The sequence below is a fragment of the Salvelinus alpinus genome, chromosome 1 (assembly GCF_045679555.1).
Source record: "Salvelinus alpinus chromosome 1, SLU_Salpinus.1, whole genome shotgun sequence".
NCBI lineage: Eukaryota > Metazoa > Chordata > Actinopteri > Salmoniformes > Salmonidae > Salvelinus > Salvelinus alpinus.
Window position 1 is genome coordinate 43,026,990 of NC_092086.1, and position 15,776 is coordinate 43,042,765.

At 44.2% G+C, this 15,776-nt stretch overlaps 1 protein-coding gene across 1 annotated transcript; it reads left to right on the forward strand.

The window, feature by feature from the left end:
• Positions 1-9,685: 9,685 nt before the first annotated feature.
• On the forward strand, positions 9,686-15,551 carry LOC139534899 (protein FMC1 homolog). Its single transcript, XM_071334464.1, has 2 exons — positions 9,686-9,851; positions 15,066-15,551. The coding sequence occupies exons 1-2, from the start codon at positions 9,723-9,725 to the stop codon at positions 15,267-15,269; spliced, it is 333 nt and encodes a 110-aa protein (XP_071190565.1). The 5' UTR covers positions 9,686-9,722; the 3' UTR covers positions 15,270-15,551.
• The last annotated feature ends 225 nt before the right edge of the window (positions 15,552-15,776 follow it).

Sequence of the window (15,776 nt, forward strand, 5' to 3'; positions counted from 1 at the left end):
TTAGTTCGGTTTCAAGGGTGTTTAAATAATAAATCAAAAAGAAAAGGATAGGTCTCCCCCATGAGACCCTCTCCGGGATACCGTCTTCTGGGCTCCAGGTCTTGCTGTATCCTGTCGGGCACAAAAACTGAACTCCCTCCTCATACCTCTGCAACTGTCCCCAACTATACGGGAGTCCTTTCTTCCCCCCCCACTCCTTTCTGTGTGCTGCCCTTCTGGCAGCTTTATGGGCCTTGCACAGCTGGTGAGCAATCAGCCCTTGATTACTCACCAGATCCCAATCAGCCCCAATTAGTCCTGGCCGGAGAGCCCGTCGAGACCTGGCACGTCCAGCAGATGGAGCAATCGCCTCGTGATGTATACTCCGTCTGTCACCAGGCCTCGACGAGCCTCTCCCTGGTGGCTGACCTGCTCAACAGGATCACGCTGTTGACTGTGGCCTGTGGAATGTTGTCGTACTCCTCTTCAATAGCTGTGCGAAGTTGCTGGATATTGCCGGGAACTGGAACAAGCTGTCATACACGTCGATCCAGAGCATCCCAAACATGCTCAATGGGTGACATGTCTGAGTAAGCAGGCTATACTCACCAGGAATTGTGTACAGATCCTTGTGACATAGGGCTGTGCATTATTATGCTGAAACATGAGGTGATGGCGGCGGATGAACAGAACAAAAATGGGCCTCCGGATCTCGTCACACTATGCATTCAAATTTCCATCGATAAAATGCAGTTGTGTTCGTTGTCCATAGCTTATGCCTGCCCATACCATAACCCCACTGTCACCATGTTGTTCACAGCGTTGACATCAGAAAACCATTCACCCACACAACACCATACACGTGGTTTGCGGTTGTGAGGCCGATTGGACGTGCATTACATTTTCTGGCAACAGCTCTGGTGGACATTCCCACAGTCAGCATGCCAATTGCACACTCCCTCAACTTGAGACATCTGTGGCATTGTGTTGTGTGACAAAACTGCACATTTTAGAGTTGCCTTTTATTGGCCCCAGCACAAGGAGCACCTGTGTAATGATCATCCTGTTTAATCAGCTTCTTCATATACCACACCTGTCAGGTGGGTGGATTATTTTGGCAAAGGAGAAATGCTCCGTAATAGGGATGTAATCAAATGTGTGCACAACATTTGAGAGAAATAAGCTTCTTGTGCGTATGGAAGATTTCTGGGATCTTTTATTTCACTTCATACAACATGGGACCAACACTTTACATGTTGCGTTTACATTTTTTGTTCAGTGTAAATCAGAATTAAACAGCACTTGGACGGATCCTATAGCCTTCTTAGACTCAACACTAAAAACAGAGATCACCTAAAAATAAATATTAGATATTGTTAAATCATTAGTGCGGACAAAATCACCAGAAATGGAAGGCTTTCCCATTGTCGTAGTTGAATCAGAATTAGTTTGGTAACATAGATAAATAAGATGTTTTATCTATTTTAAACTTGTCATTAAAATGTCTTCTTTTGGACTATACTGTCTGCAGTTGCATTTTCCTTCTCCTCTAGGGAAAAGTCACTTGGGGCCCAGAGAGGGGAGAGGTCAGGCTTGTCTTTTACATGTCTGGTAATATGCAGAATATCAGAAAGGGAGAAGTCAGGTTTGAACATTGTCTTCATAGGTGAATATATCTGTGAAACCATGTGAAGGGCTCCACTATGTCTGTACTCCAGTCACTCCCTCATTTTCCCATTGGGGGGTTGGAGTATGGCAGTGTCTGGAACCATTGTATTACCCCTCTGATGTTGCATGAATCTTGACCTAGTATATGACCTAGAGGCTCACTCCACTCCGTGAGCTTGTCCAGGAGGGGGTGTATTTGAGATGGGAGTATCTAGAATTGACAATTGATATATGACATTGGATGAGGTAATGTTTTGGTACTAGGAAGTACCAAGAACGAGAAGTAGAACCTCGTCTAAGAGACCAAACTGAACGATCATTTATAGCTAATGCTATCTGGCTATGGGATACTCCTCTTTCAAGTAAAAGGCCCTTTGTGAAGTTCCTAAGATCTGTGGTTTGTCATGTAAGTTGAGAGGGGTGTATCTTGGCTATAAAAGATATTAAGTATTCTTTTGTAAGGACTCTCAGAGAATTCATTTGTAGACACTGAATTGATCTGAGAGTCAAAGGGTTATGGTGAAGCTCATATAATTTAAGATGGAGTTTAAAATATAACTCTGACTTGTGTGTGGTTTGTAAACTCTCCTCATTTAGTAATACAGGAAATTACCACGACACCATAGAATTCTGTTCAACATTTTGGGACAAAGTAGCAACCCTATTTACACAAATAACAACACACATGTCACTCAATTCAGTACTTCCTAGTTCCATGTATCAAACTGTTATTTCAGTTATAAAACCAGGAAAATGTGGAGAGTCCCCCTACTGATTATAGACCCATAAGTTTGATGAAATGTGACAATAAAATAATAACAAAGCTTATAAGCAATAGAATGGCAAAAGTCTTACCAGACTTGATACATATAAAAAAGGGTTTAGTAAAAATGGACACTTACAAACAAATACAAGAACATATTTCAGTTTAATACAATACGCAAAAAAAAACAAGATATAGATTAATCAATAATGGCTGTTGATGCCGAAAAGGCTTTCAAGCATCTTGAATGGCCTTTTCTGTTCCAGCTGAAATAATAAATGTAATAAAACTATTATATAAATGTCCTAAAGCAAAAATAAGTTTGCACTGGCAATTGCACCACTTGCAGAAAGAATTAGACAGGACCTTAATAGATCGTCAGATGGATATGCTCTCTGCAAGGTATTGAAATAAGATTCCCTCAAAGTTACTTTGATGTCCAAAATATTTCAAATATATATTTCATGATATGTAAGTTAAGATTATTATAATTTTTTGAATATATCTACATTGGTCAGTCCAAAATTGCTTTTTAAATTCTTTCATGGAAATAAATGTATCCCCTGTTACCAAGTCATTTACGGTTTCTATGCCTTTAGTTTTCCATGTGAAACAATTTATTGGTGAATTCTGAAAAGCTGTCCAAGGATTGTTCTATAGGTGTCACGGCCGTTTAAAGGAGTGGACCAAGGCGCAGCGTGAGAGAAATACATTCTTCTTTTTAATAACGAAGAACACTTAACACACAATACAAAATAACAAAACGAACGTGACCGCTAATAATACTGAGTGCAAACATGCAACATCACATAGACAATTACCCATAATAGCCTAATGCCTATTGCTGCCTTAAATATGGCTCCCAATCAGAGACAACAATAAACAGGTGTCTCTGATTGAGAACCAAACCAGGCAACCATAGACTTTCCTAAACATCTATACTGAACACAACCCCATACACTCTACAAAACCCCCTATACAATACAACCACCCAAGACGAGACAAATACACACAAACATCCCCCATGTCACACCCTGACCTAACTAATATAATAAAGAAAACAAAGATAACTAAGGCCAGGGCGTGACAGTACCCCCCCCCCAAAGGTGCGGACTCCGGCCGCAAACCTGACACAGAAGGGGAGGGTCCGGGTGGGCCTTCTTATGGCGGCGGCTCGGGTGTGGGACGTGGCCCCCACTTCACCATAGTCACTACCCGCTTCCGTGGCCTCCTCCTAACGGCCACCCTCCATAATAACCCCACTGGACTAAGGGGCAGCACCGGACTGAGGGGCAGCACCGGACTGAGGGGCAGCACCGGACTGAGGGGCAGCTCCTGGCTGGCTGGCTCTGGCAGGGCCTGGCTGGCGGACTCTGGCAGGTCCTGGCTGGCGGACGGCTCTGGCAGGTCCTGTCTGGCGGACGGCTCTGGCTGCTCCTGTCTGGCGGACGGCTCTGGCTGCTCCTGTCTGGCGGACGGCTCTGGCTGCTCCTGTCTGGCGGACGGCTCTGGCTGCTCCTGTCTGGCGGACGGCTCTGGCTGCTCCTGTCTGGCGGACGGCTCTGGCTGCTCCTGTCTGGCGGACGGCTCTGGCTGCTCCTGTCTGGCGGACGGCTCTGGCTGCTCCAGTCTGGCGGACGGCTCTGGCTGCTCCAGTCTGGCGGACGGCTCTGGCTGCTCCTGTCTGGCGGACGGCTCTGGCTGCTCCTGTCTGGCGGACGGCTCTGGCTGCTCCTGTCTGGCGGACGGCTTTGGCTGCTCCTGTCTGGCGGGCGGCTCTGGCTGCTCCTGTCTGGCGGGCGGCTCTGGCGGCTCCTGTCTGACGGGCGGCTCTGGCGGCTCGGGACAGACGGGCGGCTCTGGCGGCTCGGGACAGACGGGCGGCTCTGGCGGCTCGGGACAGACGGGCGGCTCTGGCGGCTCGGGACAGACGGGCGGCTCTGGCGGCTCGGGACAGACGGGCGGTTCTGACGGCTCGGGACAGACGGACGGCTCTGACGGCTCGGGACAGACGGGCGGCTCTGACGGCTCGGGACAGACGGGCGGCTCTGACGGCTCGGGACAGACGGGCGGCTCTGACGGCTCGGGACAGGCGGGCGGCTCTGACGGCTCGGGACAGGCGGGCGGCTCTGACGGCTCGGGACAGACGGGCGGCTCTGACGGCTCGGGACAGGCGGGCGGCTCTGACGGCTCGGGACAGGCGGGCGGCTCTGACGGCTCGGGACAGGCAGACAGCTCAGACAGCTCTGGGCAGATTGGCTCTGGCGCCTCTGGACTGAGGGGCTGAAGCTCTGGCAGTGCCGGCCAGGCGGGAGACTCCGGCAGCGCTGGAGAGGAGGAAGGCTCTGGCCGCGCTGGACAGGCGGGAGACTCTGTAGCGATGAGACGGAGAGACAGCCTGGTGCGGGGGGCTTCCACCGGAGGGCTGGTGCGTGGAGGTGGCACTGGGTAGGGCGGACCGTGAAAGCGCACTGGAGATCTTAAGAGCAGGGCTGGCACCATCCGCCCTGGCTGGATCTTCACCCTAGCCCGGCAGATGTGGGGAGCTGGGATGTTGCGCACCGGGCTAAGCACACGCACCGGGAACACCGTGCGCTCCACCGCATAACACGGTGCCTGCCCGGTACGACGCCCCCTCTCTCCACTGGAAGCACGGCTGGGAGAGCTGTAGCGCCGAGCTGGCAGAGGACGTGCAGGGCTAGGGAGGCTCACAGGAGGCCTGGTGCGTGAGGCTGGCACACTCTTAACCAGACGGCTAGCACGCACCTCAGGACGAGTATGGAGAGCTGTCCCCGGTGACATCAACTCCCCGACACGTTCAGTCGGGCGGATGTCGTGCCTCATGCACCAAACCAGCACCTCCCTCATAACTCTTTCCTCCAATTTCCCCATTAACTCCTTCACTGTCTCTGCATCGCTCACCTCCAATTCCGCCCTGACCGGCTCCTTACGGTAAGCAGGGGGAGTTGGCTCAGGTCTGACTCCTGACTCTGCCACACTCCCCGTGTGCCTCCCCCCCAATAAATTTTTGGGGCTGCCTCTCGGGCCTCCAGCCGCTCTGCCGTGCCAGCGCCTCATAATAGCGCCTCTCCGCCTTCGCTGCCTCCAGCTCTTCTTTGGGGCGACGATATTCCCCTGGCTCTGCCCAGGGTCCTTTGCCGCCTAATTCGTCCTCCCATGTCCATTCCTCCAAATAGTGCAGCCTCTCCTGCTGCTGCTGCTGCAGCCTCTCCTGCTGCTGCTGCTGCTGCTGCTTCTCCTGCCGTTTACCACGCTGCTTGGTCCTGGTATGGTGGGTAATTCTGTCACGGCCGTTTAAAGGAGTGGACCAAGGCGCAGCGTGAGAGAAATACATTCTTCTTTTTAATAACGAAGAACACTTAACACACAATACAAAATAACAAAACGAACGTGACCGCTAATAATACTGAGTGCAAACATGCAACATCACATAGACAATTACCCACAATAGCCTAATGCCTATGGCTGCCTTAAATATGGCTCCCAATCAGAGACAACAATAAACAGGTGTCTCTGATTGAGAACCAAACCAGGCAACCATAGACTTTCCTAAACATCTATACTGAACACAACCCCATACACTCTACAAAACCCCCTATACAATACAACCGCCCAAGACGAGACAAATACACACAAACATCCCCCATGTCACACCCTGACCTAACTAATATAATAAAGAAAACAAAGATAATTAAGGCCAGGGCGTGACAATAGGGTTATTTTTTTAGGGATTGATATTGGTTCTTGTAGAATATGTTTCATTTTCTTCCATATTATTATAGTGTTCTAAACTATGAAGACGTTAATGTTCTTAGCTTTATCCTTTGAAAATAGACATGTAAAAAGATTCTGGGGATGAGCATCTTCAAAATGTACCTATTGTTCCTCTGTAGTGGATTAAGTCACTGAAAGCCTTGGGTAAAAGCCTTGGATAGCCAAGTATACTTTTTAAAAGAATATCTTTGGTGGGATAATTGGTTTTAGCGAAAATAAATACAAATACTTTGGGAGCCATACCATTCTGAAAAGGTTTATTCTACCTGTAAGTTTTATGGGAAGATTGTTCCATTTAAAGATCTGCTTTCAAATTGTTAAGTAATGGAATAAAGTTCTCTCTATATAATTTGTTGTTTGTTGTCACTTATTTAGCATCCACTTTAATTTTATATCCTGGGATGTTAAAGTATTTTGAAAATGTTTTTAGCAAAGGGGGCATTGAGTTTCCAATATTGGTCAGATATATCAGGAGATCATCTGCAAATAAGTTTAGTTTATGTTTATGTTTACCAATACCTGTTACGTTTACAATGCCTCGCAAAGAAGGGCATCTTTTGGTAGATGGGTAAAATAAGCAGACATTGAATATCCCTTTGAGCACGGTGAAGTTATTTATTTAACTTTGGATGGTGTATCAATACACCCAGTCACTACAAAAATACAGGCATCCTTCCTAACTCAGTTGAAGGAGAGGCCAATAGTGACTTACAACAGTTAGAGTTTAATGGCAGTGATAGGAGAAAACTGAGGATGAATAAACATTGTACTTACTCCACAACACTAACCTAATTGACAGAGTGTAAAGAAGGAAGCCTGTACAGTATATAAATATTCCCAAACATGCATCCTGTTTGCAACAAGGCACTAAAGTAATACTGCAAAAGAAATGGGGAAATAATTACCTTTTTGTCCTGAATACAATGAGTTATGTTAGGGGCAAATCAAACACAACACATTACTGAGTACCACTCTCCATATTTTCAAACATAGTCGTTGCTGCATCATGTTATGGGTATGCTAGTAATCATTAAGGACTGGGGAGTTTTTCAGGATAAAAAATAAACGGAATGGAGCAAAGCACAGGCAAAATCCTAGAGGAAATCCTGGTTCAGTCTGCTTTCCACCAGTTACTGGGAGGTTAATTCACCTTTCAGCAGGACAATAGCCTGAAACACAAGACCAAATGTACACTGGAGTTGCTTACCAAGCAGACAGTGAATGTTCCTGAGTGGCAGAGTTACAGTTTTTACTTAAATCTGCTTTAAAATCTATGGCCAGACTTGAAAATTGTTGTCTAGCCGTAATCGAAAACCAATTTGACAGAGCTTGAAGAATTTTGAAAATAATTATGGGCAAATATTGTACAATCCAGGTGTGCAAAGCTCATAGAGACTTACCCAGAAATATCACACCTATAATCACTGCCAAAGGTGGTTCTAGCATGTATTGACAAAGGGGGTTACTTATACAAAGGGGGTTACTTATACTTATGTAAATTTATATATTTCTGTATTTCATTTTAAATACATTTGCAAACATTTCTAAAAACATGTTTTCACTTTGTCATTATGGGGTATTGTGTGTTGATGGGTGAGAAGAAAAATGTATTTAATCCATTTTGAATTCAGGTTGTAACACAACAAAATGGAATAAATCAAGGGGTATCAATACTTTCTGAAGGCACTGTATTATGAGAAATATTACTGTGTGGTGGAAAAACCACTCATAAGGCAGTCCAATCTCAATATACAAAAGCTTTATTTGAACATGCGTGGGAAAATCTATTCAATTCGCTATTTGTTCTCACAGACAGACATCTTATACAGAACGAGGATGGGTGGGGTGTTTCACATAGCCTTCAAATGAGTCCGGTACTTCTGCTTATCACCACAGATAGTAGAGAAAGAGGACTACAAATCATATCAAGGACACGTCCACTCTCCCACACATCATGGATAACTGTAACCATGAAACAGTTATAAAACAGACTACAAAAACTTAAAGGGCAACTTGAAACCGTGTGATTTAGCAATCTTACAGAAACTAAGAGGAACAGGATGGCCTGCACCTTCTTCAGGCCATATAATATAACAAAATACATTTTCTTCCACAACTGTGATGAAAATTCCAGATTGTCTTCATAATCAAATAACATGCAGCTCAGACACCCATACGTACCCCACAAGACATGCCACCAGGGGTCTCTCCACAGTCCAAAACAAATTCACGGCAATGATGGGGATCCGAATAAACCAATAAGCACCATAAAAGGGGCCATTGATTACAATGTACACAGTTTATTAGGTACACCATCCCGTTCACGAAAATGGTTCGCTCCTACAGACAGTGAGTCAGGTGGCCGTGGCTTACTTTACAAAGCAGGCAGATGGGCATAGAGGCATTCAGCTACTGTTCAATTAAACATTGGAATGGGCAAAACGAGTGACCTAAGCTCCTTTGAGTATGGTATGATCGTCTCAGAAACTGCCAGTCTCCTGAGCTTTTCACGCGCAACAGTGTCTAGGACAGCCGTCACCCACCTCACGATCAACTGGTCGCGCTCCAAGGCATTACTAGTTGATCACCAAACATTTCTGTAAAAAAAAACAACGATAAAGCGTTCCTTTCCTATTTATTTTATTCATTTTGCGCTGTTGGCGGTAGGTGCAATTCAGCAGCCCTAGGCAAAGTGTTCCCATTTTGAACCATTTCATGTGTCTGAAGATAGAACTCCGCTTACCCGGCATGATCAGAGAGCAAATCAAATGCACCTATAGGCCTACAAATGAGTATAGCAAAGTGTCCTAATAAGCTTGCGTTATTGTTAGCGGCTTGTGTCTTTTATAATATCGAGGAATTTTACACTTTCTCTGGTCATAGAGCAACAACATGGATTGGTGCACGAGGCAGAAATAATGCAGTGTGATTTAAGTTTCGCCTTCAGCGGGAAGACTGTATGGACATTTTTGTCAATGGAGGGAGGTAGAGAGGAGGGACAGTAAGTCGGGTGAGAGGCAGCCAAACTCTGTTTATTATCTATGCATAGTAACTTTAAACTTACCTACATGTACATTTGACCTAAATTACCTCGACTAACCCGTACCCCTGCACATTGTAACCCTCGTATATAGCCTCATTATTTCTATTTTATTGTGTTACTATTTTTCCTTTAACACATTTTCCTATTTACTTTTTTGAAACTCTGCATTGTTGGTAAAGGGCTTGTAAGTAAGCATTTCACGGTAAGGTCTACATCTGTTGTATTCAGCGCATTTGACAAATACATTTGATTTGACACGTTGAATCCATGCCCAATAAACCTAATAAACTGTCCACTGAGTGTAATATCGTTTGAATGAGATATCGACATTGCAATGGTTTGAAATGTGGGCTTTTATTTTGAAGGTTTTAATTATTACTATACGAAAGTGATGTCATTATTTGTGCTCCTAATAGTAGGTGAGCGCGAATGACTTATGTATAATTGGTGCGCACCCAAACAAGCCAGTCCAACATGGCGTCGTTGTCTTCACCTCTCCGCATTTGCCGGGGGATCCTGAGGGAGATACGAGCGATTAAAGGACCGGAATACAAACAGTGTTTGGCATACAATTATGTTTTAGATCAATTCCGTAAAAACCAGGTAAGTCATGTTGATGAGTAAATGAGGTTATTAACTAGCTACAACTTTAATGAAACCACGACATCTATCCACCATGGTAACGTAAGCTAATGTAGCTAACTTAGCTAGATTGCCGTGGTTAAAAATGTGTTAGCGACTCCAGCCACAATTTAGCCATCCTGGAACGTGTTATATCTTCAAGAATAAGCCGCGTTGGTGGCTTTGTTATGGGACTAATTTGCTAAATTACAGCGATAAACTGACGTTATCCAATGGCAGCACCAGGTTAGTATCATTGACCCTAACGTTACTAGTAGCTGGCTAACCAAGCCAAGGTGACCGTCTCGAGCCTGTGTGTCTAACGTTACACGGAACCCACACCGGCTGCGCGCTATCGTGCATAAATGTATTTTGGCCCCCACACCAAACGCGATCACGACACGCAGGTTAAAATATCAAAACAAACTCTAAACCAAGTACATTCATTTGGGGACAGGTCGAAAAGCATTAAACATGTATGGCAATTTGGCTAGTTAGCTTGCACTTGCTAGCTAACGTTAATTTGTCCTATTTAGCTAGCTTGCTGTTGCTAGCTAATTTGTCCTGGGATATAAACATTGAGGAGTTATTTTACCTGAAATGACCAAGGACCTCTATTCCGACTATTAATCCACACATAAAATGGCCAACCGAATCTTTTCTAGTCATCTCTCCTCCTTCCAGGCTTTTTCATCTTTGAACTTATATGGTGATCTCATCTAAACTTTCATTGTATTACCACGACAACCGCCAACAAAGTTCGTCTTTCAATCACCCACGTGGGTATAACCAATGAGGAGATGGCACGTGGGTACCTGCTTCTATAAACCAATGAGGAGATGGGAGAGGCAGGACTTTCAGCACGATCTGCATCAGAAATAGGAATGATTTCTATTTTAGCCCTTGGCGCCGCAGACGCTCGTTGGTGCGCGCAATAATAAATCACTTTTAGGAATTAATTTTAAGCTAGTAAAATGTGAAAAAAGTTCAAGGTGTAGACTTTCTAAAGGAACGGGGATACCTAGTCAGTTGCACAAATAAACACATTCAACTGAAATGTGTCTCCCGCATTTAACCCAACTATCTTTAGTTAGTAGATTTATTTATTTTTTCTACTGATCTAACAACCTACTCCTCACTTTCAAAGTGAAAGAATGTTAGTAAATTTTTCTAATCAAGAAAAAAATACAAGTTGGACAAGTCTCCAACCCCCTGAGTTAATACTTGGTGGAATCACCTTGGGCAGCAGTGAATCATTTGTAATAAGATTCTACCAACTTTTCCCAACTCTTCGGGTCACATACTCAGTTGCTAGTTTTATTAGGTATTAGGCCCCGTTCACAAAAATGGTTAGTTCCTAGAGACAGTGAGTCACGTGGCCATGGGTTGCTATATAAAGCAGGCAGACGGGCATCGAGGCATTCAGTTTTTTAATTTATTTTTTATATAAAAAAAATGTATCCCATTTTCTCCCCAATTTTCGTGGTATCCAATTGCTAGTAATTACTATCTTGTCTCATCGCTACAACTCCCGTACGGGCTCGGGAGAGACGAAGGTCGAAAGCCATGCGTCCTCCGAAGCACAACCCAGAAACACCGTGTACCTGGCCCCCTTGGTTAGCGCGCACTGCGCCCGGCCCGCCACAGGAGTCGCTGGAGCGCGATGAGACAAGGATATCCCTACCGGCCAAACCCTCCCTAACCCGGATGACGCTATGCCAATTGTGCGTCGCCCCACGGACCTCCCGGTCGCGGCCGGCTGCGACAGAGCCTGGGCGCGAACCCAGAGACTCTGGTGGCGCAGCTAGCACTGCGATGCAGTGCCCTAGACCACTGCGCCACCCGGGAGGCCCCTAGGCATTCAGTTTAATGTTTGCTTGAACGTTAGAATGGGCATAACGAGTGACCTTAGCAACTTTGAGCACGGTATAATCGTCGGTGCCAGGCGCACCGGTTCCAGTATCTCAAACGACCCTCCTGGGCATGACCTGCTAGATGGCCGAATGGTAAAGAACATCAGATTTGCCACCAATGCTCCTTTTTATAGGACACATCACTGCACTTTATACTCCTCTGTAAACTGGTCATCTCTGTATACCCATCGCAAGACCCACTGGTTGATGCTTATTTATAAAACCCTCTTAGGCCTCACTCCCCCCTATCTGAGATATCTACTGCAGCCCTCATTCTCCACATACAACACCCGTTCTGCCAGTCACATTCTGTTAAAGGTCCCCAAAGCACATACATCCCTGGGTCGCTCCTCTTTTCAGTTCGCTGCAGCTAGCGACTGGAACGAGCTGCAACAAACACTCAAACTGAACAGTTTTATCTCAATCTCTTCATTCAAAGACTCAATCATGGACACTCTTACTGACAGTTGTGGCTGCTTTTTACGATATATTATTGTCTCTACCATCTTTACCTTTGTGTTGTTGCCCAATAATGTTTGTACTGTGTTTTTGTGTTGCTACCATGCTGTGTGGTCATGTTTTGCTGTTATGTTGTCTTAGGTCTCTCTTGTTGTGATGTGTGTTTTGTTCTGTATTTAAAGTGCATTTATTTTTTTAATCCCAGGCCCCCGCAGGAGGCCTTTTGCCTTTTGGTAGGCTGTCATTGTAAATAAGAACACATTTTTAACTGACTTGTCTAGTTATATAAAATAAATAAATGGCAGTGTCTAGGGTTTATCGAGAATGGAGCAACAAACAAAAAACATCCAGTCAGCGGCAGTCCTGTGGGCGAAAAATAGCATGTTGAAGGAGAATGGTAAGAATTGTGCAAGCTAACATGCGGGCCACAAACAGGGAAATAACGGCGCAGTACAACAGTGGTGTGCAGAACAGCATTTAGGAATGCACAACAGATCTACACAACCTACTCCTCATTTTTACGGATGGGCTATTGCAGCAGACGACCACGCTGGGTTCCACTCTATCGGCTTAAAACAAGAACAAGAAGAAGTGGCTCTAGTGGGCACGCGATCACCAACACTGGACAATTTGAGGAGTGGTTTAAAAATTGCCTGGTCCGACTAATCCCAGTTCCTGTTGCGTCATGCTGATGGCAGTCAGGATTTGGTGAAAGCATCATGAGGCCATGGGCCCCATCCTGCCTGGTGTCTATGGTACAGTCTGGTATCGGTGGTGTAATGGTGTGGGGAATGTTTTCCTGGCACACATTAGGTCCCTTGATACCAATTGAGCAACGTTTGAATGCCATAGCATATCTGAACATTGTTGCTGACCAGGTGCATCCCTTCATGGCTACAGGGGGATCTGACCCGGTACAAGATGGGTGTACCTAATAAACTGACCACTGAGTGTATATTCATTGTTTTGGTCAAAATGGCTCAAGCTCATTAAATTTGTTTGGGAATCATTGACGGACTGCAATATTCAAAACCGTGTCTCTGTTTTTCAAGCAGTTTTAAGACCACTCAGGAACACTCCAAGTCTTGGAAAGACATTCTGGTGTGTCTTCCACATTAGAATTTGTGTAAAACTCCTATCCCAGGGTTTTCAGAAGACAAGCTGTTTTCCTCTAACTTTTTACCTGGGCTGTGCTCCTTTTTTAAAATATTTATTTTGATCCTAACAAACTCCCTAGTCCCTGCCGATGACAAGCATACCCATTACATGATGCTGTCACCACAATACTTGAAAATAGAGAGGGTTTCACTCGTGGTGTTTTTAATTTAGGCCCCCAAAAATAATTTGCCATGTTGTCTTGCAGTATTACTTAACAGCCTTGTTGCAAACAGAATGGGTGATTTGGAGTTTTTTCCCCCAAACTTTTCACTTTGTCATACAGGGCAGTAATATGAAGTGAAGGGACTGGGAAGTTTGTTAGGATCAAAATAAATATGAAAGGAGCACAGCCCAGGTAAAAAGCTACAGAAAAACCAACCTCAGTCTTCTGAAAACCTAACCCTGAGATGGGGTTTTATTTTTCAGTGGGACAAATATTTTAATGCAAAAGACACACCAGAATGGCTTTCAAAAGTGATTGATTGTTCCTGAATGGTCCAGTTTAAAAATAAAAATAAATTAGGCAGATATTAAATATTGCTGTCCAATGATTCACAACCAAATGTACTGAGCTTGAGAAATGTTGATTTAAAAAAAAAAAAAATGGATATACAGTATTTTGCCTTAGTTAAGGATCCGCCCTTTTTTTCTAATTTCGCCTAAAATTACACACCCAAATCTAACTGCCTGTAGCTCAGCCCCTGAAGCAAGGATATGCATATTATTGGTATCATTTTGAAGGAAACACTTTGAAGTTTGTGGAAATGTAGGAGAATATAACACCAATAGATCTAGTAGAAGATAATACAAAGAAACAAACAACAAAACATAATGTACTATTCCAGCCCAGGTGCAATTTCGATTGTTGCCACTATATGGCAGAGTGTGTGCAAAGTTTAGACTGATTCAATGAACCAATGCACTTCTGTTCAAAATGTTGTGCCTAGTTTGCACAATTTTGAACATAAAGTTAAACACTCTCCTCAAACAATAGCATGGTATTCTTTCACAGTAATATTAATAGCTACTGTAAATTGGACAGTGCAGTTAGATTAACAAGAATTGAAGCATTCTGCCAATATCAGATATGTCTATGTCCTGGGAAATGTTCTTGTTACTTGCAACCTTATGCTAATCGCATTAGCCTACGTTAGCTCAACCGTCCCATGGAAGGGACACCGATCCCAAAGAAGTTTTAAGAGCTGTGCAAAGTTGGTAGAATCATAATGAAATTATTCACAGCTGTAATGTTGCCAAATATGCTTCCACCAAGTATTAACTCTGGGGTGTGAAGACACACAATCAAGACATCTTGTATTTGTTTATTAATTTGGAAAATGTTCTATAACTTTCTTTCACTTTGAAATTGTGCAGTACTGTAGGTTGTGTAGCTCTGCAGGGGGAAAAATCTAATTTAATCCCTTTTTTAGATTTTATTTGAAGGCAGCAAAATGTGAAGACAAGTGGGTGTTTACTTTCACAAGGCGCTTTATATTTCTTTAGTAAATGTATCATATCTATTTGCAAGTGTAATTGCTGCATAAATTCACCTTCAAGATGGCAACGTTAGTCCTCTATGTTAGTGTCATTGTTATGCATGCCTTATACAGGCTTTTTATCTTAATTCTGCCCACTTTTTTTTTTTTTTTTTTAATTTTTTTTTAAGATCACTGGGGAGAGATATTGCCGTGCTCAGGAGGAGGCCCTCCATGCTTCGCACAGCTACCTCTGTCTGCTCACCTCCACACGGCAACACATGGCTCTCTACGACATCTACCATGGGAAAGGGCAGCGTGACACAGAGGAGATGGCAGGAATTGTGGGGCTCAGGCTGCCCACCCAGCCTGGGGGGAAGGGCTGGGAGAAGTGAAGGAAGGGAGAAGACTCTCATACCACACCAGACGGTTGTAATCATCACGCTGGACCTAATGCTATTTTGCTCTTTTACAAAACAGAGGAAGAGATGAAGGCTGCAATGAACAAGGACTGTGATTTGTGATTATACAAGGGAGGATCAAAGCTATTAGAAATATGAGATTCCCAGCTCTCCCTACCACTCCTTACTTTGTGTCTGTCTTGAGACAATGGCTGTAATTAAAATATTTGTAAATAATGGGACAACTTTTGCCAATTAAAGTATTAATCACTTTTATCAGGTCACCGTGACATCTCACTTTTCTTGCAATCCATATGCTGCTAGTGGCTGCTAATAATCTACTAATAAAACAACCAATTCAATCTAATATACAAAATTAAGTAATGATATCCCTTTTGACGTCAATTCAGTAAGGTTTACTTGGAGCAATGTATGATGTTCAGGTAAAGCACTCATACTCGGCACATAAAACTGATGAACTAATTCAGTCATATTTATATT

What these genes read in the sequence shown, in the direction of transcription:
- LOC139534899 (XM_071334464.1), top strand. Translation starts at nt 9,723, where the DNA reads ATGGCGTCGTTGTCTTCACCTCTCCGCATTTGCCGGGGGATCCTGAGG. An exon ending in ATCAATTCCGTAAAAACCAG is followed by an intron (nt 9,852 to 15,065) that starts GTAAGTCATGTT and finishes TTTTTTTTTAAG; the next exon opens with ATCACTGGGGAGAGATATTG.